Here is a 20,328-nt window from a genome sequence, read left to right on the forward strand (position 1 = left end):
GAGGGTTTCCCCGAATGTCTGAGTACTAATTCGAGCGTATGGAAACCTTGGGTTATAAATCGTAAATAGTTAGATTTATGAAGGAAAGAAGAGAATGTGTAGCACTCATTTATGTGAGAGAGCATGTAATAGAATCCGTACGACATCAGGAAGAGATCGGAGTCCCACAGGAGGAGTGAGTTCCATGTGAGTGGCCTTGGAAGGCCTTGGACGGTGCTTGTATAAGGACATGATCCGTGCTCCATACCGATACTTTCCCTAAAAGAAAATTACCTCCATACATATAATGCTTTGGGCTGAGCATACCCAACTACCCAAACCCTCAACCCTAGCCCAGTTGGTCCTGTTCCTGGGGTTGGTAGTTGGTAACTTCTTAGAACTAATTCAGCTAAAAAGTTGGAAATTCTCTCTCAAGCAAATCAGAAGAAGAAATTTCAGAGATCAAGGATTATTCACATCCGATGTAGAATAATTGTGTTCACATGGAACCCATTTAGAACCTTTATGCCAATCGGTAAAAGAGAAAATTTCCCACAAAATAAACCTATAAATAAAGTCCTAAACAAGTGTAGGTGGAGCACCGCCAAATAAGGGTGTCAATTGGAACGGTTCCTCGTATTTGGGATGGGTCTATACTAGTGCTGGTACCAAAGGTGCCAATCTAGTACTGTCCCATTTAGTTAACGAGACCAAACCTATGTTCCGGTCTTGATTATCAACGGTACAGAACGGTACCAGTTTCTAAACGGATATAAACCTGGTAGAAAAAGACAGAAGAATTTTAATGGTTTCTAACGAGATAGTTTCATTAATAGTGTTGTGGATCTTTTCACTATTACGAGACCTAAGACATTCCTTACTTTTGAAAGCAACTTAGAATCCGAAAAACATGAATTTAATTTTGTTGTTTCACTTCTTCAAGTTCCTTAAGATCACATATAAGCTTTCCAAAACAACTACTAAGAATTAGTAAAGATGAAATAAACAAGTCCATACACAATTTTAGTGGTATCACTAAACAAATTTATGGAAATAGAATTGAAGGTCTATCGATTGAAACCTTCATAAGAGAAAATGCCACCCAAAATACATTATACTCCAACCATAAAACTTGAACAAAAGAACATGAAATATATCCTTTGAAAAGGTATCGATTGTTCTGGTTCCATTCGGTATCTAACCTATATTTTGGTACTAGTACCATTGGGAATCCCATCGCAAAACCATTCTGTCTCATTTATTATTCGGTACCAAAATTCGATCCCAATACTATCATGTTTATTAATGGGACGGTCTGATATCGGGTTTTAGGGGGACAGTTCTCGGTTTTGATCCCAAATTCACACTCTTACCACCGAAGTTAAAATCAAAACCAAACAGTCCAATCGATTTGTAGTTTTATCAGTTTCTTGTAATGATCATTTTTTGGCCTGTTATTGGTTTGGTCTTGATTTTCACTTTTTCACATTAAAAAAAAGGAGGATGGGGGGAAATAGAAAATAGAATAGGGGTGCAAGTTTGGCCGTGATGACCTGAGCCCGAACAAGACCTAGGTTGAGATACTCTGGCCTTGAGGGCGGGTTAGGGTTGAGAATTCCTGGCCTTGAGTCAGGGTCGGGTTGAGGCCTTAGGCTAAGCACAGCTCGGCCCAACCCGACCCTGCATTCTTCTGTTTTTTTTTTCTTCTTCTTCTTCTTCCTTTTAGAGCCACCTCAATTCAGGATGTCAGAACACCAACCAGAAATTTTTTCTTCTTCTTCTTCCTAGCCTAGCCAGCCCATGCATCTCCCTTCCCTCCCATAATTAGGGCCAATTAGGTTCATTCTGACCCAAAACTGAGGGCGGGTCGGAGTTAGATTTTACTGGCCCTGAGTCAAGTCCAGGCTGGGCCTGGGCCCAGCTAAGGGGACTAGGGGTTGGTCTGGGGTTTTTAAAAGGCCCAACCCAACCCAACCTGACCCTGTTGCAGCTCTAAAATAGATATTGAATTTTATCATTTTTTCCCCGGTATTTTGGATTTCACTCTCAATGGTACCCCGTTCCCGTCAGTGTATATTGGTTCAACCGGTCCGGTCTCATTTTTATACCTTTTGATCATGGAAGAAAGATTCCAATCGAGCGTCTCTAGAAAGAATCTGTAGTCCTAAGGTTTGTCCAGAGTTTACTCCTTACTTACTTCTTTTTATAGGTCTATTATATCCAGAGCCCCATTTTCCTTCGACTTATTTAGGGTTTCTGCTCGTAGGGTTTCTGAGCAGTTGTTAGGAACGGAAGAGGAGGAAAGCGGCAACCATGGTTCTCAAGTATGTTCCCCTCTGTTTCTCCTTTCTTTCTTTGGTTTGAGCTTTGTCTTTGATTGTTTTTCATGTATTTTGTTTCTGGCGGTGGTGAATGGAGATCTGCCTTTGCTTGTTTTTTAGTTCTTACGATTTTCTCTGAAATCTCTACTTGTTTGATGGCTGCATTTTGTGTTTGTTGTGTGTATCATTTGTTTATTCTGACTTGGGTAAAAGTGTGATTGAGGATAAAAATCTTTAGATATCCATTAAACTCTTCATTCGGTCGAATGTTTTTCTAAAATATGAAAATCAAGATTGATCAATTTAGGCTCTCTTTCAATCTGAACTGGGTTCCGTTAAATAACCAGATTAGATTTTGGTTTTTCTTCCTTAAGGTTCACAAGGATTTTCCTGTTCTGCATATGCTTCGAATGCCTCTTTGCATTTCCTGTGTTCGTTAAATGTTTACATTTTTTTTTTTCTTTTGAAGTTTAACGTTTTGCTAAAGAACTCTATTTATGCTTTACCATTTTGTAACGGTTTTGCATTTTTTTTCCTTTCCATTTTTGCCCCTTTCCATCTTTGACTGTTGCCTAAACATTAGTATTCATGAATTTGAAGTTTATTACAATATTGTTATTCAGAACATCAAAATTTTCCTGTCTTTTAGCTGATTTGGTGGAAGATCCGGGACTTCCAAATGAAGATCTAACCTATTGGCTTTGTTTAGCTCAAGACATGGGTCCTTTGATCCTACCTATTAGATCAATGGAATCATTTTGATTATCGACTATAGAGGATGCTATGTTCAAAGAATAAAACATTAAATGCTACCTAAAGATCAATTATTTGAGACCTCCTAATTTTATTTAAAGGTAGGAAACAGAGAAAAAGGTCCAAGGAGATATCTAGGTTTCAAAAAATGGATTAAAACCAAGTCAGAGATTGTACGTCCGCAAAATATGTAGCAATAGTCGATGTTATTGGTGCTGATCATGTAGCTTTTACTCATGATATTTTATCGTAAGCATTTTTTTTTGTTACTTCTGAGTTTTATTTCAGGAGAAGAATGAATCATACATTCTATGTCTAACTGTGCATGCTCTGTAGCCAGCCAAATTTTAGTTTCTATACTTATTGATTGCATTTCAGGACTGAGCTCTGCCGTTTCAGTGGAGCCAAGATATACCCTGGCAAGGGTATCAGATTTGTTCGTTCTGATTCCCAGGTGAGTGACTGTGTGCGAAAACTCATCGGCTTCTCTGGTTTCAGACTATTAGTAACCTGTCACAATTATTGTGTGTGTGGTTTTTTTCTCTTTTTCTTTAAAGTTCTTATAATGATGTGAGGGATGCTTGTTGTCAGCTTTTCTTTAAAATTGTGACTCAATGTATCACTCTGGTTGCAATTAGGTTTTCCTCTTCGCAAATTCAAAGTGCAAGAGGTATTTCCACAATAGACTGAAGCCTTCTAAGCTAACATGGACTGCCATGTATAGGAAGCAACATAAGAAGGTGAATATTATTTTCTTCATCATTATCTTTATGTACTTTTTGCTGCAAATGTTTTAGAATTCCTCTTTTAACATGTACATGTTTTTGTGTACTGTGGTTGGTCCATAATTCTATTAAAAATCTGCTTGGTTTTTGTTGCTGGTAGGACATTGCTGCTGAGCAAGTAAAGAAAAGGCGTCGCGCCACCAAAAAGCCTTATTCAAGGTCGATTGTTGGTGCCACCTTGGAGGTGATCCAGAAGAAGAGAACCGAGAAGGCAGAAGTTCGAGATGCTGCCAGGGAGGCTGCTCTTCGGTATGCTCTCCTCATTAGTGCTTTCCAATTTTTTTTTTTTTTTTTTTTTTTTTTTTTTCTGATCTCATTGTTAAGTGAACAGAAACTTCTTAAAAAAAGTTGATCCATTGAAAGTATGCTCTCTTCCTTGGTGCTTTCCCATTTGTTTTTCTTCTGATTTCATTGTTTCGCAAGTGAACCAAAACTTCTTAAACAAAACTTGATCCATTGAAATATGGAGAAAGTTTTCCTTCATGGTGCGGGAAGGGTTCAGCCACCATCCTAGGGACATAAAACTGCCCTCACTCACAAATGGTCGAACATACCCCTGCACTGTTGTGCACTACCCTCTCCTGCCCATCTGAAACCCGCGGTCAAGGGATTCCCCTTCACTGTGGCTCAGTGAAAACTTTGTCCTTGAAATGTTATTGTCTATTTCTTATTTGCTTCACTAAATACTTATGCATTCTGCAGTGAAATTAAGGAGAGGATTAAGAAAACTAAGGATGAGAAGAAGGCGAAGAAAGCAGAGGTGACTTCCAAATCACAAAAAACACAGACCAAGGGCAACGTACCCAAGGGTGCTGCTGCACCTAAGGGCTCCAAACTTGGTGGAGGTGGAAAGCGCTGATTTGCCAGTGTCCACTCTTCCTCTTTGAGTAACTTTAGATAGGTGGTTTTTTTGTTTTGCATTTTAAAGTTTTTGTATGGATTTAGGCATCGATGGCCGAAACTGTGCTACAGATATTTATAGTTTTGGAAGTGGACTAGATTTAAATTCTTTTATGGTTTTAATCTGTTTGTTTGTTGAATATGTTGGTATTTTAATTGTCAAAGTTTTCAATTTAATGGATATGACAAGCCAGAATGATGAAAATTAGTTTCAATTCCCTTTTGAAGTTACTCGTGACTAGGACCTTGAATCTTTATAACATGTTCAGTCGTTGCTCAATGGGGTTAAAATTTTAGCCCTTGTGGGTCACTTCACCTCAGACTTAAATTGTGAGACTGGGCAAATCTGAAAGTAAACATCTTTGATTTGTGGATGTGAAATAGAGATACCATATTCATACATGTCCAGTATTGGAGGGAAAGGATGCTTCCTGAAGTATTGAAACATGCGGGTGCCTAGGTGTGTGAAGGGCTTCAACAGGAAACTAATCGGAGACACTACTAACTGGTTTCTTCAAGAGTGTCGGTGCTTACACGAAATTCATGAATCACGCCATTCACTTCAATCAAGCTACAGCCAGGGATCTTTTCCATTCCAAGATTTTTCATCCTCTTCCTTACCTCAATGGCGTCCTCATTCATGTCTGCCGCTGCGTACATATTAGATAGAACAACATAACTGCTAGGATCATTGGGATCCAATTCTATGAGATGTTTTGCGGCATATTCACCCATCTGTACATTACCAAGCCGATTACAAGCTCCAAGTAGAGCTCCCCACATGGGAACACTTGATTTTGTCTCCATTGTCTCTATCAACTCTTTTGCTTCATCCAAGAGACCTGCACGGCCGAGAAGATCAACCAAGCATCCATAATGTTCAACTTTGGGTGTCATATTGTATACTTGGCTCATGAGGTTAAAGAATCTTCTCCCTTCTTCAATAAATCCTGAATGTCTACAGGCACTCAAAACACTGAGGAATGTTACTTCATCAGGTGGCATCTGCGAGTCTAACATCCTTGAGAAAAGTGCCAAAGCTTCATTCCCAAACCCATGTACACCAAGACTATAAATTATTGAGTTCCAAGCTTCAACATCCCTATCCTCTATCCTGTGAAACACAGAAAGAGCAGTCTCTATCTTTCCGCACTTGGCATACAGATTGACCAGTGCAGTACCCAAAACAGCATCCACTTTGAAGCCGTTCTTGTCTACATAGGCATGGATCCATTCACCTTGCTCCAATGCTGCTACACAAGAACATGCCGAAAGTGCATTAACGATTGTAAATTTGTCAGGTTTGATTTTCAACTTCTGCATCTCTTGAAACACCTCCAACACCTCTGCGTATGAACCTTCCTTTGTGTAACCATCAATCATCAGTTTGAAAGTACCCAAATCCTTCAACTGAAGAGGCATTCGAACAAACAGCTTACGGGCATCTTCCATAAGGCCTGCAATGACATACCCACCGATCATAATGTTCCAAGTGATCGAATTCTTCCTCTCCATCTGATCAAACAACCACCGTGCCTTTTCTAAGGACACTGACTTGGCATACCCATCGATCAGACAATTCCAAGAAACGGCATTTCCGTTGGGCATTCTATTAAACATCGAATGCGCTTCTTCCACAGAACCCGAATCGACCATGCCAGAAATGATCGAATTCCATGAAACTATGTCGGGTTGAGGTATCTTCTCAAACACTTGAACTGCAAGGTCGACAGAACCACAACAGGAGTATAACGTGATTAAGCCATTCTGCACGAACAGGTCTCCACCCAATCCATATTTAAAGAGTTGCCCATGAACCTCTCGTCCTTCTTCAATGGCGTTTAACTTGGAACATGCCTTCAAAACAAAAGGAAAAGTTAGGGAGTTGGGGGTTGAATCCCCATCACAGACCATCTCGTAGAACAAAGAGAGCGCTTCCTCTGGTTGGTTACTCTGAGCATATCCTCTGATCATTACGTTGTAAGCGAAAGAATTTGGTTTCATATCCCGGTTGAATATGGACCTGGCGTAGCCCATATCTGCGGAAGGAGAGATGGAGCAGAAAGCCATGAGACGGGTGAAGGCTAATGGGTGGTGGATGAGACCAAGTGTGATGAATTTGGAGTGAATTTGGGCGAACTCATCCGTGTTTCTGCAGAGCTCCAAGAAAACCAGCCATGGCTGGAGTCGAACAGAAACCGAATCAACTCGACCGTCTCTTTTGGCTGGCTTGAAAGGGAATAGATGAGATAAGAAGGTTGCTGACATGGCGATTGAAGAAACAGAAAACGAACAGCCACCTCAACAGGAAGTTACGTTATCCGCTCGGCTCCGCCACCATCACTAGACTACCGGTGGAGAATTGGATGAGATGAAGCATCGACTGATGTTGTACCGGTGATGTTGGTGGGCTTGAAGACTTTTGAATTTCGATAGTAGGCTTGGCCCAGGTTGCCCTTCCAGTGGGCTTGGGCTTGGGATTTAACCTCCAAGTTTGGACATCGGACAGTGGCCTGACATATATAGCCCATATCACTTTGGCGCTATGCCAACCCATAAAATGCTTGCAATTTCTTTTGATGAGAAATAGCAACAAAATGACATTACCTGATAAGCATAGAGATCCACCAAGGTAGAAAGACTATAGATGCAATATATGGGAGGGGAATGATTTTTAATTTTTTTTTGGCATTTTTAATTTGTGAATCGCTAAATGAACCCACCTCATTTGTCGACTCTATTCGATCTGATATTTCTATCAAGCGTAAGTTCTATTACAAGGCATTGAACATATGGATCTATTCCCTCTTTTTTTTTTATTATTTTTTTTAAATTTATTATTATTTCTAAGTAATTGGTTAGTCCTTGGATCTGGAAATAATATAGAAATAAAATAAAGATCTCTTTCTCGAATGAAGAAATAATAAAATATTATTTATACTTCAATTAGTCAAATTCCAACAATTGTATCATTTCAAGAAATGCTCAAAAAAGTAATGAATATTATTTAGATTTCGAGACGAAAGAACTCTCCTTAAATCAAATATTTCGAAAAAAGTTAGTAGTTAAGCCATCATTTGAAATGGTGCAGTAACTCATTATATGTAGCACTGGGAAGAACAATAGAGGAAGTTGCAGACACATAACTAAATAGGTTAATGTCGTTAATCCTTCATTAGATATGCTTGCAATTCTTCCTTTCTCTTCAGATTAGGCTAAGTTTTACCAAAAAAAAAAAAAAAACAAAAGACTAGGCTAAGGGACAGACTCATCTCCTCTATTCTCTTCACTTACACCTTACACCTGCGCTGAGTCTAACGAGGCTACCCCGAGATTATGCGAAGTAAACAAATTGAGTTGTTTAAAATTCTCTCTAAAAACATGTGTCAAAAAAAAATAAAAATAGTAATAAATCAATAAATGAATAAAAAATAGAGTTCTCTACACTGGGGGCTCAGGGTACACCCTGACACATGGGGGTGGACGAAATGACCCCCCCCCCAAATGAATCAAACCCACCTTTCCCTGCCCCATATGTTTGGGTGCAGCCTGAGCTTAGATGTGCTTTCAGACAGAGAACGTGTGCCCATTAAATAATTACAATAGATTTGTAGCAATTAAGAACATGAGAGTGTGGAACTGGTTAGTCTAAAATTTAAATATAGTTTTAGGTCTCTTTTTCTTCTTTATTAGATGAATTTTGTTATAGGTATACTACTGGATCTTCCTTTTGACTGAGTTCATGTTATAATGAATTTCTATTCTTATAGCTTCTTTAATCTGAGTGTGTCATTTGACTTTGCTTGAGGTTAGTCTTAATCGAATCCTACGTTTGATTTGATATATGGAAGCAATAACCAAGGCATTGGTTGTTATATGATTTGACTTCAAATAATTAAGATTCTTGGTAGGAAAAATATTATTATTTCATCAAGAGAGAGTGAGAGAGATAGATATTCACCTCTTCACATTATTTTGTAGGTGTAATTGGACTAAACTTAAGAAATATACAAATTAATCAAATGAAATGTGAATTTGACCAAAATAATTTTTTTTTGTGTAATTTTGTATTGTTTGATAGAGAGAGGATTCTCTACCTGGCAGCCTGGCTCCTGCACATCATGGGGTTATGGGAGCATCGACTTGGGTAGGATTTTTTGCATCATGGAAACATGTTGATTATTTCGCCTCCCTATTTATCTTGGCGCGTACATTGCACTGCTAGGCATGGCTCTTGTTCCCTTTTTGATAAGTCAATGAACTATTATTTGAAGAGGTTCTCTAATGATGAGACTATCATGCATTTGGTTGAGTGGGTCTTTAAAAAATATTTTTTTCTTATCATGAACAAAAACTTTAGGGATAAATGGGGTGGGCGAAATGACCAGCCCCACTCACCCAATGACCCAAACCCGCCCTGTCTCGCCGATGAACTCCCGGATAGAGAACGTACACCCAACACTTTATTAAAGAAAAAACTAAATAAGAGATTCTCTTCCCTCTTAAAGAAAACAAAGCTTACAAAAAAAGGGGGTTGGTGCACCCACCACACATGCAAGAAAAAAGGGTCATCTATGATATTTTAGTCCTTTGTTATCTTTATTTTTAATCTTTCTATATTTCTTAACTTATTTTGAAATTTTCATTTGAGCTTCATCAATGCCCTAAATTAGAACAGGTTTACTCTTGGGTCAGATTTTGATAGATATCGTTGGACAAAGTCCAAGAGGTTTTTTGTTAAGAGGTTAGAATATAAGGTTTCAAGAATCATGATTAGATCTACTAGATCAGCTGATTTGGATCAGAATTTGCCGAGGTCAATCCTGATTCCGGTCGGTTCGGTTTGTTTAAAATATATTTTTAAATAAAAAAACCCTAAAAAATATTAAAACACCGATTCAATACGTAACCATTCACCCAAGCTTTATCCAATTAATTGGGTGTCCCAAAAAGTCAAAAAGTCAAAAAGTCAAATAGTAAAAAAAAAACAGCTCAAAACATCGGAAACCAACTTATTAGGTTCAATGGTTTGCTATTAATCCGGGTAGTTATGGTTGGACCTACAAAATGCTTTTGGTTTAACCAACTTCACCATGGTGGGCCCAAAATAGGCAGATGAACGATAAGAAGCCGCATGGGTTCTATTTTCTTTGAGGCCCAGGTCCACTAAAGACCTTTCAGGCTCTCTCACCAACTACTCTTTTCTGAGTTGTAAGTTGTAACGAACTCAACTATCCTTTTTTTATACTTCCACACTTCCACAAGTTTCGTTTCCTTCAAACTTATGAAGCAGTTAAGGCCGACACCCCAAGGCCCCAACCTTACTCTTAGTTTTACCAAAATACCCTTCTGTAAGGTCCAATATTCACGAATCCACGACACCCTAAGGGTTGAAAAATCGAACGGTTCAGTCGAAAGGACTGATTCGGATTGGAATCGCGATCTTGATTCCGACTGATTCGTAAAGGTCGATCCATGTATTGATTCTAGGGTTAGAGCAGAATATGGCCAATTCCGACCAATTATTATTCGATCCAATCCCAATTCTAATTTGTTTTTTTCTTCTTTTTTTTTGGGGGGGGAGTGTTAAAGATTCTAATTCGATTTGAATTGTAATCGACTGAACCCAATCTAGATCACGATTTTGGATTTTTGAAACCGGCCCCACCGGTCTGCTTGTGGGCCGAAAGATGAAGCCTTTTCTAGATGTAGAATGGTAAAATAGGATTCATCATTCATCTTCACAGAGACCACTTTAGATTGTTGGAATTATATTTGGTGATTTCAATTGGGTAAGATGGTTCTATATAATTAGGTATTATCAGTAAAGAACAAGTTTCTGTAAATGAACTGTTCCTTTTTTATTTGAGCTTACCCAGATCAATTTGGGTGAAGGTTAAACAAGATAATTTAGGTATCCTTCACTCTAGGAGTGGTGGCCCAGTCTGTTGGAAATCAATCGACAGAAGTAGACCATTTCTTCTGCTCCCCTTCACACCATTGAAATGAAATGGGATTATCAGAACAGACAATCATAATGAACTATTTCAAACTTGATGCATTTATTTACTAACTCGAAGAACAATATTTTAAAAAAGGGCATTAGATCACTCTCTGGTCACATTGGCCCTGCATCAATGCAGAGACCAATGAAAGTGCATGCAAGGACAATAATATGGATTTTATTTTTTATTGTACAGGGGTTGGGGTAATAATTTTTCACTCCTGTGTCTGAGCACAAGGGCCACACGACTAGGCAGACAGGGGCACGCGACTAGGCTGGTTTCTTCTTCCCTTTAAAAAATTTTGAATCAAAAGAAAGATGGCTACATATCTTCCCTAAATAGAAAAAAATTCCTTTTAAATAATGAAAACTAGTGTCATGCTAGAAATGGATAGAAGTCTCTTTCATGTGAAGCTAGAATTAGTGTAAGAAGAAATTAATTAATTACTAGACTCGGATGCAAGGAAAATAGAGGGATAGAAAGTGAAATCAAACCAATACTAAAATAAAAATATTTATAATGGGAAAAAACTGCTAATCGATCGTGTGGTTCACGTGCCCAAACAAGGGAACCACTGAAGGGCCAAGAGGGCCACTTATTTGGAAACAATGGGAGCCAAAGGGACCACAATTGTTATAATTGAGAGCTAAGAGCACAAGGGGTCTATGAGGTGCTTTTTACATTTTGCTTTACTTTGCAACCAAATCCTTTTGATTTGAATAAAGAAAAAAAGATTACATTGAAAAGTATAATTATCTAATAAGGAAAGACTGTTAAGTAGGTTATATAATCATAATTATAATTTTTTTAAACAGTTTTGCTTCTTATCCTTTTACTCGCAACCAAAGGGAGCCATAAAATTTATTTGGATTATTTTCACGTAAAAGGTGAGTAAGTATGTAGCATATTTAGCGTATTGGTCATCCTCTCAATGCGGTATCGATTCCAACGTACTTTGGTGATATTGCTTTGGGTGAGGCTTTGGCAATTCAACATTTTCTACTTGAGGCTGTTTCTGAAGGTTATGATTGAATCGGATAACAAGAGTATGATCTCATACTTGTAAGTAGGATTGCATTCTTCGCCACTCTCTTTATGTATCATTTTGGAGGATGTTATTCATTTATCTTCTTGTTTTGAAAGTTGTACTTTATGTTTTGTTCCAAGGGAGATTACTAGTTGTGCTGACTCCTATGCAAGGAAGGCCTTATCAATAACCGATGGTGTTTTCTATTTTCAACCAATGGTTATTGGATTTATGTGTCCTACAGTCATGAGCTTTCACGTTATCTAAATAAAGTGCTTTTACCAAAAAAAAGAGGTGGAAGGTAGATTTTTTTTTCTGGCCATTTTGTTAATTAAATTAAGAAGAAAAAAATAGGGGTGACTTGAAAGAGAAACCTTCAAAATCTAATCTTATGGAATGTAATTCAATCCATGTATGATTGAGTATGGTATAAAATGGCATTGCATGTACCTTATATGTTTCAATTGGACCTAATTAAGAAAGATATTTTGGACCATCAACAATGGAGTGGGAGTTCATAGTAGACACTGAGTCTAATCATAGCATCACATCACCACAGGTGAAGAGGGTGAATGAAAAGTTAATCGACACCAGTAGCAGTGAATGTTACGATGGTTGATGGTCCTGAAATTGATAAACATGTCTTGGACCTGTCTCTCCTCTAGGATCATCAAAAAGGTGGATCGTATTAAAATCCTCTGTAGTACCGGCGGGGCGGTGGTGCACATCCAGCAGCACAACAGAGGCCATGTGTGCCACTTGGCCTTTCCTGTGCCGTCGAATGTGCACCGCCACCCCGCCGGTACTGCAGAGGATCCTAGTCCAAGTGAACTTGGGGTTTTGATCAGAGATCACATTCTTGGTGGATCTATTTGGCGAAATCCAAACCAGCCTCATTCTCTTGTATTTTACTTGGTGAAGCTATGACTATGAGCAGTTGATAGTGTCTCTTTATGTTTATCTAGTTATTTCCACGATTGTAAGTTTCAATTCAGATCCCTTAGTTAGGAAGACCTTGTCAGCAACATATACGATAATTGTATAATATGGTCCAATTCCACTTCGTGGTTGACAAAATCGTGTATCCCGCCATCTATGAGTACGCCACGTTCAAATAAATAAAATTTTTTCTATCCCCAAAAAAACACAAAAGGTTTATCCATGTCAAAACTTTTTCTTGTATTTCTCAGCTTGGATTTTTTACCACCCAAAAAAATAAAAATACTTGGACTTTGGAATTTGACAAACTAATCCCTATCAGTTTTCATTTTGAACCTCCAAGCTAACAAAGAACGCTTCATTCAGTTCTATTGGATAATAAGAACCTTCCACAACTCATCTGTGAGCTGATGTCTCATTGTCGATTTGTCGTTGTCAACTCGTCGACCTAAGAAGGTTATAATGGTCATTCTAACCGCTCCGCTGGCGCCAGGTAAACTCTAACCGCGTTAGTTGAACCCCAGAGCTTCCTCTCTCTCTCCCTTACAAGCCACTTCTATTGCAGCACATAAAACTCTTTCTGTTCTGGTAGAGGGAGGAAACTTCTTAATTTTTTTATTAATTATTTTTGTTACTGTAGATTTTTTGAGATATATATCTAGAGAGTAGGGGTAGTGGAACAGGCAACAGCGATCGGTAGCGTTTGAGACGAGAAAAAAATGAGGACACAGAACATGGCGAGCGAAGATCTGGAGAACAGAGATGTTAAAAACATGGGGAACGATTACCCTTCTTCGTACAACGCGTCTACTTATTACCAAAATACTACAGAGAAGAAATCGTTTTCTTGGTTGATTCCTGCGTTTGTGGTGGCTAACGTTGTTATGTTCATAGTCACCATGTATTACAACAATTGCCCCAAAAACAATTCTGGGGTTCAAGGAGGCTGCGTGGCTGGGTTTCTCGGCAGATTCTCCTTTCAGCCTCTCAAGGAAAATCCCCTTTTTGGACCCTCTTCCTCAACGTAATTGTTCTTTTCTTTGTTCTTGCCTTTTTTTTGTCAGTTTCTTTTGGTATTTCTTGTTTGACCTTTATGGAGATAGGGAAAAGTTTAAATTCATTGATACCGTCTATCGCGTAGAATTTGTGTGTTTTGGTCTGTGTAGTTTAGTGGGTTCCCTTTTTCAATTGTTAACTCTTTTGGACAGATGGGTTCGTTTTAATATTTTCTGACTGTTCTTTGTTGTGAACTCTTTTTCCCTACTTTGGTTCTGTTTCCTATTTTGTCTAAAAAGTATTCATTCATGGAAACTGTTCTCAATTATTTGATCTTATAGTTACTATTAATTGTCTATGGTTAAGGATTCTTCTTTCTATGACTACCGCCGGAGATCCGGAGAAGATGGTTATCTGCCCTCATTATGGTCTGAGTGAGGTGTTGTTTTTCCCCTTTTCTATGAAAGCACTCTGTCCTAACCCTGTTTGTACATTTGGATATCAATGGGTTGCGTTGGGAGGATAGGATATCCTATTTAAAATACTTTTGTTTCAGCTCGATTGGTGTGTTTATAATGTTTCATAAATGTTGAAGGAAGTCTACCAATCTAAGTTGTAGTGAGGGCTTATCAGATAATTTTCTTAGATCAGTGTTTGGTGAAAGCTTATTGTACTGTGTATAGGATAGACATATATGATCATCTAATGGAACATCAGGCTGAAACTCATGTTTTTATCATGTTTGAGTCTGTCTGTGGTTTTTCTCATGCAAAATGTTAATTGAATTCTAATATAATGTCTTATACCTGCTTCTCTGTTTAGTGATAGGGTATTTCGATTAAGAACCTGTTGTTTTGAACTAGCTTTTTCAAAATGTATTAGTAGCATTCTGGGAATATAGTTTAACAGCTTGCGATTTCTTAACATCCCTTGTTTGATAGCTTGAGCCTGTAGGAATGAAAACACACCCATTGGATAAAACTAAATTACAGTACTAATTCAAAGACATTTTTGGACCCCAAACCTGGTTTTAAATATCACATAGAAATTGAATGGGAAAGCAGGGGTAAGGCTGCGTACATTATGACCCTCCCCATACCCATCAGTGGCGGGAGCCTCGTGCACTAGGTATGCCTTTTTTTATAGAAATTGAATGGGAATTAGATAGATATCAATCTTTACAATAAATGAATTAAGATTCGCTACTTGTCAGAACCCAATAGTACCTTGACCATAACCTGCATAACCTTTACTTTCATTTGCAGAGATAGTATGTAATCAGCTGCCTGCTTGAAAAGCCCATCCAAACCCATTAATGGACTGCTACTGTATGGGATAAGCTTCTTCAAGGTTCTAACTTTCCTCTCCATTCCATTCATGGGCATTCTACAACCTCCTGGAAGAACCCTTCTTTTCATCAAGATCCGTGCTGGCCTTTTCATATTCCACCTACGACCTCCTCTTTGTTTTCCTTCTACTTCTTCTCATTGCCTGAACTTTTTAGGATTTGCACCAGAGAGGACCACACGAAGACATACTCTCTGGGAACATATCCTTTAAATCAAAGGAAGCAAGGAGAGGATGGAGAAGTGCCCATGGGTTCAGGGTCAAAGAAGATCCCCAACTTGTCTAGAGACCTTGGAGTTAGACAACTATTGTCGCTTCTTCTTCTAAAACCATTTGTGCTCTTCGTTCCATTAACGGTTCAGCTGCAATGGTCCTGTCTGTGGTACACCTTTAAAAACGTCAGTTAACACTTCTAACTTCCTTGCAAAGAAGATCCCCAACTTGTCTAAAGACCTTGGGAGTTAGACAACTATTGTTGCTTCTTCTTCTAAAACCATTTGTGCTCTTCGTTCCATTAACGGTTCAGCTGCAATGGTCCTGTCTGTGGTACACCTTTAAAAACGTCAGTTAACACTTCTAACTTCCTTGCAAAACAAGTTTCAGCACTAACTTCTGCATTAAGTTATACATAATGATTGATCTTCCACAACCTCTGCAGCTAGCTTTACGGAATCAAACCTTGCAGCTACCTAACTTTCCTATGGCCACCTCCACCTTCCTCACTCTTTCTTTTCCCACCACCATCTTCTTTGATTTCCTCCTTTAACTTCCCCAGTCCTCAGCTCTCTCTCTCAACACGAAACCATGATGGTCATTCCCCCTTTTAGTGGAGTTTACCTAAAAGGATGTTGAGAGATTTTCTAGGCAGACAATTAGTTTGACATGCACAAGGGTGATGTAGCAATTCAAACGGTTGGATATCTAAGGAATAGTCTCGATTGATATGACAAATCTCAACCCAAATTCAATCATACAGCCTCCTATGTAGTGGCAATATTCCTTGTATTTCTCAGCTATCCTGTATTGCCATGCAAACCTAGCTGTCTATAGTCCTTAATCTCCTGAATAAAGTTAAAGGTAGGGAAAAGAATGGGGGAGTGGGCAGGGAATATGTTTTGATTGATGGTAGATTGGGTTGTACACATACAGAAACACATGCTCATGCAGGAAAACACACACATTCTTTCTCTCTCTCTCTCTCTCTCTCTCTCACGCACACTCACACAACCTGTGTATAGATCACAAGCTTATGAGCTTCTGTTACTTATCAATGATTTGAGTCACTTGTTAATTTCTTCTGCTACTTGTGTTAATGCGATTTGTTGTGAAATTTCTTTTGGGTTCTAGACTTCCTTTATTATAAGCATTCTAATTTTTTAGCCTTGATAGCTGATGTTTTTGTGGAAGCACTTTAGCCTAGGGTAAGATGAGTGGTATTGCAAAGAAAATTCCATGAGATTGAAACTCTCTATTTTAAAGTGTACTGATACTGAATTGTCCTTGTAACCAAGAAAATTAAATGAGAAGGCAACACTAATCTTTAGGTTTTCTGTACTGTCAGATTGAGTAACTTGGGAGGTCTTGACTGGAACAAAGTGGTTAATGGGCATCAAGGATGGAGACTTGTCTCTTGTATCTGGTTGCATGCAGGTGTTATTCATCTGCTTGTGAATATGTTCAGTCTGCTCTTCATTGGGATTCGCCTTGAACAGCAATTTGGTTTTGGTAAGCTTTGTTCTGTCCTATTCTTTTTCTCCTTTGAATTTGCAGGAGCTGGAAGCATTCCATACTTCATTTTGAGTTCCATGTTGTGGATTATCTTCTTTCTTTTTATTTGTAGTGTTAGAATTGTATAACCTTTTAGTGTAGTAGATCAGTGAGTGGTTGTACATGGTTGTTGTCATTTTTACTGTTGTTGTTTCTGCTGTTATTACATAGCCCTGTAGCAAAGTTGATCAAAAGACATGGGTGCCCCCTTTTTTTGTTTTTTTAACTCTGATCCTGGGATATCACCCAATTTTGAATACATTGTCTGTCATCTCAAGCATTATTCCTATGAATGTAGTTTTGTTTGGGTCTTTTTTTCCGCATTTTTTGCTTTGTTCTAATACTCCTCTTGCCAAGTCGAGCACTTACTTTTGGTAGGATTTTGCAGTGCGAATTGGGGTTGTCTACCTCTTATCAGGATTTGGAGGGAGTGTTCTTTCTTGCCTTTTCATTAGAAATAGCATCTCTGTTGGTGCCTCTGGTGCACTGTTTGGACTTCTTGGAGCCATGCTTTCAGAACTTCTTATAAACTGGACTATCTATACAAACAAGGTGAGAACTGCCAAAGCAATGTTTCAGAATAAGTGTTATAAATGTCGTATTGAGGCTTGGTCCCCATAATAAATTTGGGGCGGGTTTAGCTTGTTCAATTTATCATCGGGGAGATGTAGACAATTCAGGAATATTTCATGCTGCAGCTGAAATGGCTGCTGCTTATAAGGGCTCCATGTGTTGGCCATGCCGCCATATCTTCATGTGGTAAGTTTCTGCCCATGGCCCCCTTATGTGGCAAGAGGAAGAAATACTTTTGCGCATTTCTGTAATTGAAACTTTGGTACTTCAAGAGCTGTCAATGTCATTGCAAGGAAAAGATCCAGTACATGGTGGGTTATATGGATGAAAGTGGGAGGGGTTCTGAACAGTCTGTATTGGGCATGCCTTTCTTGTGGCTAACCAAAGAGATTGTTCAGCGAATGAATATACACACTTACTAGAGAAAGTTTTCCCCTTGTAAACATTGTTTGGTTGTATTGAGAGCATTCAAGTTTTCTTCTGTTGAAAGAATGGCTGATGTCTTCTTCTTGCACATACATTAGGAAAAATTGGGTGATCAAAATAGGTTTTTGTTTTTGCAGTCATTTTAATTTCTTGGCAGTTGATAATGTTAATTACAACTTGGAACTAGCTTGATAATTAAGGTTGGTTCATGCAGGTTGCAGCATTATTGACACTTGTGTTCATCATTGCCATCAACTTAGCTGTTGGAATTCTACCTCATGTTGACAATTTTGCGCATATTGGGGGATTCCTGACAGGCTTCCTCCTTGGCTTTATTCTGCTGGTCCGACCTCAGTTTGGCTGGGTGGAGCGGGGCAATCTTCCAGCCAATGTTCGTGCAAAATCCAAATACAAGCCATACCAATATGTATTGTGGTTGGTCTCATTAGTCTTGCTGATTGTTGGGTAAGTTCTCCTGATTGAAATACAAGTAATTCTTTGTTGTTTGTACATATGTTTGCTGGAGTTTTAGTAGTCCATAACCTAAAATTTGAAATGCATTATCATGTTGATGCTTTGGGACTTTTTCATTTACTTCAGCAGTAACAATTAAGATTAACTTCAATTGTTTTGGTGTTAAAATTTGCAGTTTCACTGTTGGGCTGGTAATGTTGTTTCGAGGGGTTAATGCGTATCAGGAATGCCACTGGTGTCATTACCTTAGCTGTGTCCCTACTTCATTATGGGATTGTGGGAGTAACTGAAGTCTCATGTGGCTCTTCATCTTTTCATCTGATTTGTAAAAATCTTGTTCTTCGCTGTGTATATGCATATACGATTTGAAGAGTATGGACTCCCTTCCCCTCCCCACTAAATTTTTTTTGTTTTCGTCCTCTCCCTGGACTTTGAACCTGAAGGTTATTGTACTGTCTTAGGTATTGTTTCCTACTACTCATGTGTATATACAAAAATATACAAAGGGGAGTACATCATATTTGAATGTTTTTATTTTATTTTTTGACATTTTAAACCTATAGCATTCTTCATTGTTATTGTTCTAAACTTCTAGTTTTTCATTTACAACTGTTATTCTTAGGTGAAAGGTTTTTTCTTCTCCATGGGTGAAGAGAATTAGGCTATATTGGGGAGTCATAATTCCCTCTTCTCCCCTTGTTGTACGAAATCCGAAATCCCCTTGGCACTAATCTTGGAGTTCCATCCAATCACCATAAACCATGGATTAAGAGATTCTCTCTTCACCATGGGTGAAGGGAAATTCAGTCCTTGTTCTTACCATTTATTTGGGCAGAAGTACCTTGCCCAGGAGTGTGGCCTACATCAGCACTCACATGAATCTATTTCTCTCCTTCCCATATGAAAAGACACCTCTGCCTCTACCCCTTATTTTGAGGAGGAGAGAGATAAGACACATGGGAGTGCTAGGCTGCTAGCACAAGCCACATTCCTGGACAGAACTAATTCCTTATTTATTTGTACCCTAAAATGCAGACCTCTAGGGTGAAGTTTGGGGATTTCACTTGAACCAGAATTTGTGACTCTGTTCACTACTAACAACGGATTATTGCTACTGCTTCATCAACACATGCAAGAAAAAGCTATTTGATAAAGCCTTGGCAATAAAATTAAAATCCATTAAGTACTTGACCAAAGTCAATCGTAAGGACTGAATATAAGCCACCGTTTGGCACACCCAAATAGCTTCTTGGGTCGAATGATATACAAAAAAAAGGGGGGGGGGGTGTTCCAACCGGGCTGTTCCGAATCTAGAAATTAGAATACTAACGCACGCAAAAAATAATTGAACATTAGCATATGAGGTGAGAGAAACGAAACCATAAGTTTCCCTTAATTTTTCAATTTTTCATGGGAGAGAGAATGCTACTTGATCGCATGTCCCCTGCTCCAACATGGGGACCAATGGAAGCGCACGCCCAAGTATTCAATATAAGGGGGCAGGGTGATCATTTCACCACCCATGTGTCTGGGGTAGGGGGTGCGACCAAGCACCCTTATTTTCCCATTTTTTATTTAATGCGTCACGTTTACAAAATTGAAGAGTTCACAAGTCATCTTGAGTCATTTTTATCCCAAAAAAAAAGTCATGAGTCATGGCTCTTAAGGTTGTCTGTGGCCTGCATTCAATAACAATGCACGCAAAGAATTTACCGGTTTATTTTACAATAGGATTTTTCAGATAGTATATTTTTTAGATGTAATAATTTTTATTTTATTTTTTAAATCTAAAGAATTTGGATACAAAATAAATGAAATCTAACAATAAAATAGGAAATGATTTTGTTTTTTTTTTTTTTTAAGTTTAAAATTTTTCTTGCAACCAAGTGGAGTCTCATAGGCTTCAACTTGAGGACTCAAGCAAGCCCATCAATTTCTATTTTCACACATTGGTATTAGGAAAAATCCAAGGAAAATTTCTATTTTTTTCATGTGTGATTTTTAATATGATCTGTGTCTTGGGCGGGTGTAAGTTT

At 38.5% G+C, this 20,328-nt stretch overlaps 3 protein-coding genes across 3 annotated transcripts; 2 read left to right on the forward strand and 1 right to left on the reverse strand.

Annotated features, from left to right (window-relative positions):
* The first annotated feature begins 2,164 nt into the window (after nt 1–2,164).
* On the forward strand, nt 2,165–4,861 carry LOC122641863 (60S ribosomal protein L24). Its single transcript, XM_043835185.1, has 5 exons — nt 2,165–2,303; nt 3,432–3,507; nt 3,692–3,793; nt 3,939–4,087; nt 4,541–4,861. The coding sequence occupies exons 1-5, from the start codon at nt 2,293–2,295 to the stop codon at nt 4,695–4,697; spliced, it is 495 nt and encodes a 164-aa protein (XP_043691120.1). The 5' UTR covers nt 2,165–2,292; the 3' UTR covers nt 4,698–4,861.
* Nucleotides 4,862–5,239: 378 nt separating this feature from the next.
* LOC122655114 (pentatricopeptide repeat-containing protein At3g29230-like) lies at nt 5,240–6,775 on the reverse strand. The gene has a single exon (XM_043849352.1). It carries the CDS (start codon nt 6,773–6,775, stop codon nt 5,240–5,242), a length of 1,536 nt encoding a protein of 511 aa, XP_043705287.1.
* A 6,582-nt stretch (nt 6,776–13,357) lies between these two features.
* On the forward strand, nt 13,358–18,691 carry LOC122648983 (RHOMBOID-like protein 2). Its single transcript, XM_043842315.1, has 5 exons — nt 13,358–13,733; nt 16,614–16,777; nt 17,208–17,371; nt 18,033–18,283; nt 18,468–18,691. The coding sequence occupies exons 1-5, from the start codon at nt 13,429–13,431 to the stop codon at nt 18,580–18,582; spliced, it is 999 nt and encodes a 332-aa protein (XP_043698250.1). The 5' UTR covers nt 13,358–13,428; the 3' UTR covers nt 18,583–18,691.
* Nucleotides 18,692–20,328: the final 1,637 nt, after the last annotated feature.

Source organism: Telopea speciosissima, chromosome 1 (assembly GCF_018873765.1).
Source record: "Telopea speciosissima isolate NSW1024214 ecotype Mountain lineage chromosome 1, Tspe_v1, whole genome shotgun sequence".
Lineage (NCBI taxonomy): Eukaryota > Viridiplantae > Streptophyta > Magnoliopsida > Proteales > Proteaceae > Telopea > Telopea speciosissima.

Bases quoted from the DNA above. Each gene is read 5' to 3' on its own strand.
- LOC122641863 (XM_043835185.1), top strand. The intron at 3,508-3,691 runs GTGAGTGACTGT...GGTTGCAATTAG, and splicing joins TTGTTCGTTCTGATTCCCAG to GTTTTCCTCTTCGCAAATTC. The intron at 4,088-4,540 runs GTATGCTCTCCT...TGCATTCTGCAG, and splicing joins GCCAGGGAGGCTGCTCTTCG to TGAAATTAAGGAGAGGATTA.
- LOC122655114 (XM_043849352.1), bottom strand. From the start codon at position 6,775: ATGGGCTACGCCAGGTCCATATTCAACCGGGATATGAAACCAAATTCT.
- LOC122648983 (XM_043842315.1), top strand. From the start codon at position 13,429: ATGAGGACACAGAACATGGCGAGCGAAGATCTGGAGAACAGAGATGTT. The intron at 16,778-17,207 runs GTAAGCTTTGTT...AGGATTTTGCAG, and splicing joins TGAACAGCAATTTGGTTTTG to TGCGAATTGGGGTTGTCTAC. The intron at 17,372-18,032 runs GTGAGAACTGCC...TGGTTCATGCAG, and splicing joins GGACTATCTATACAAACAAG to GTTGCAGCATTATTGACACT.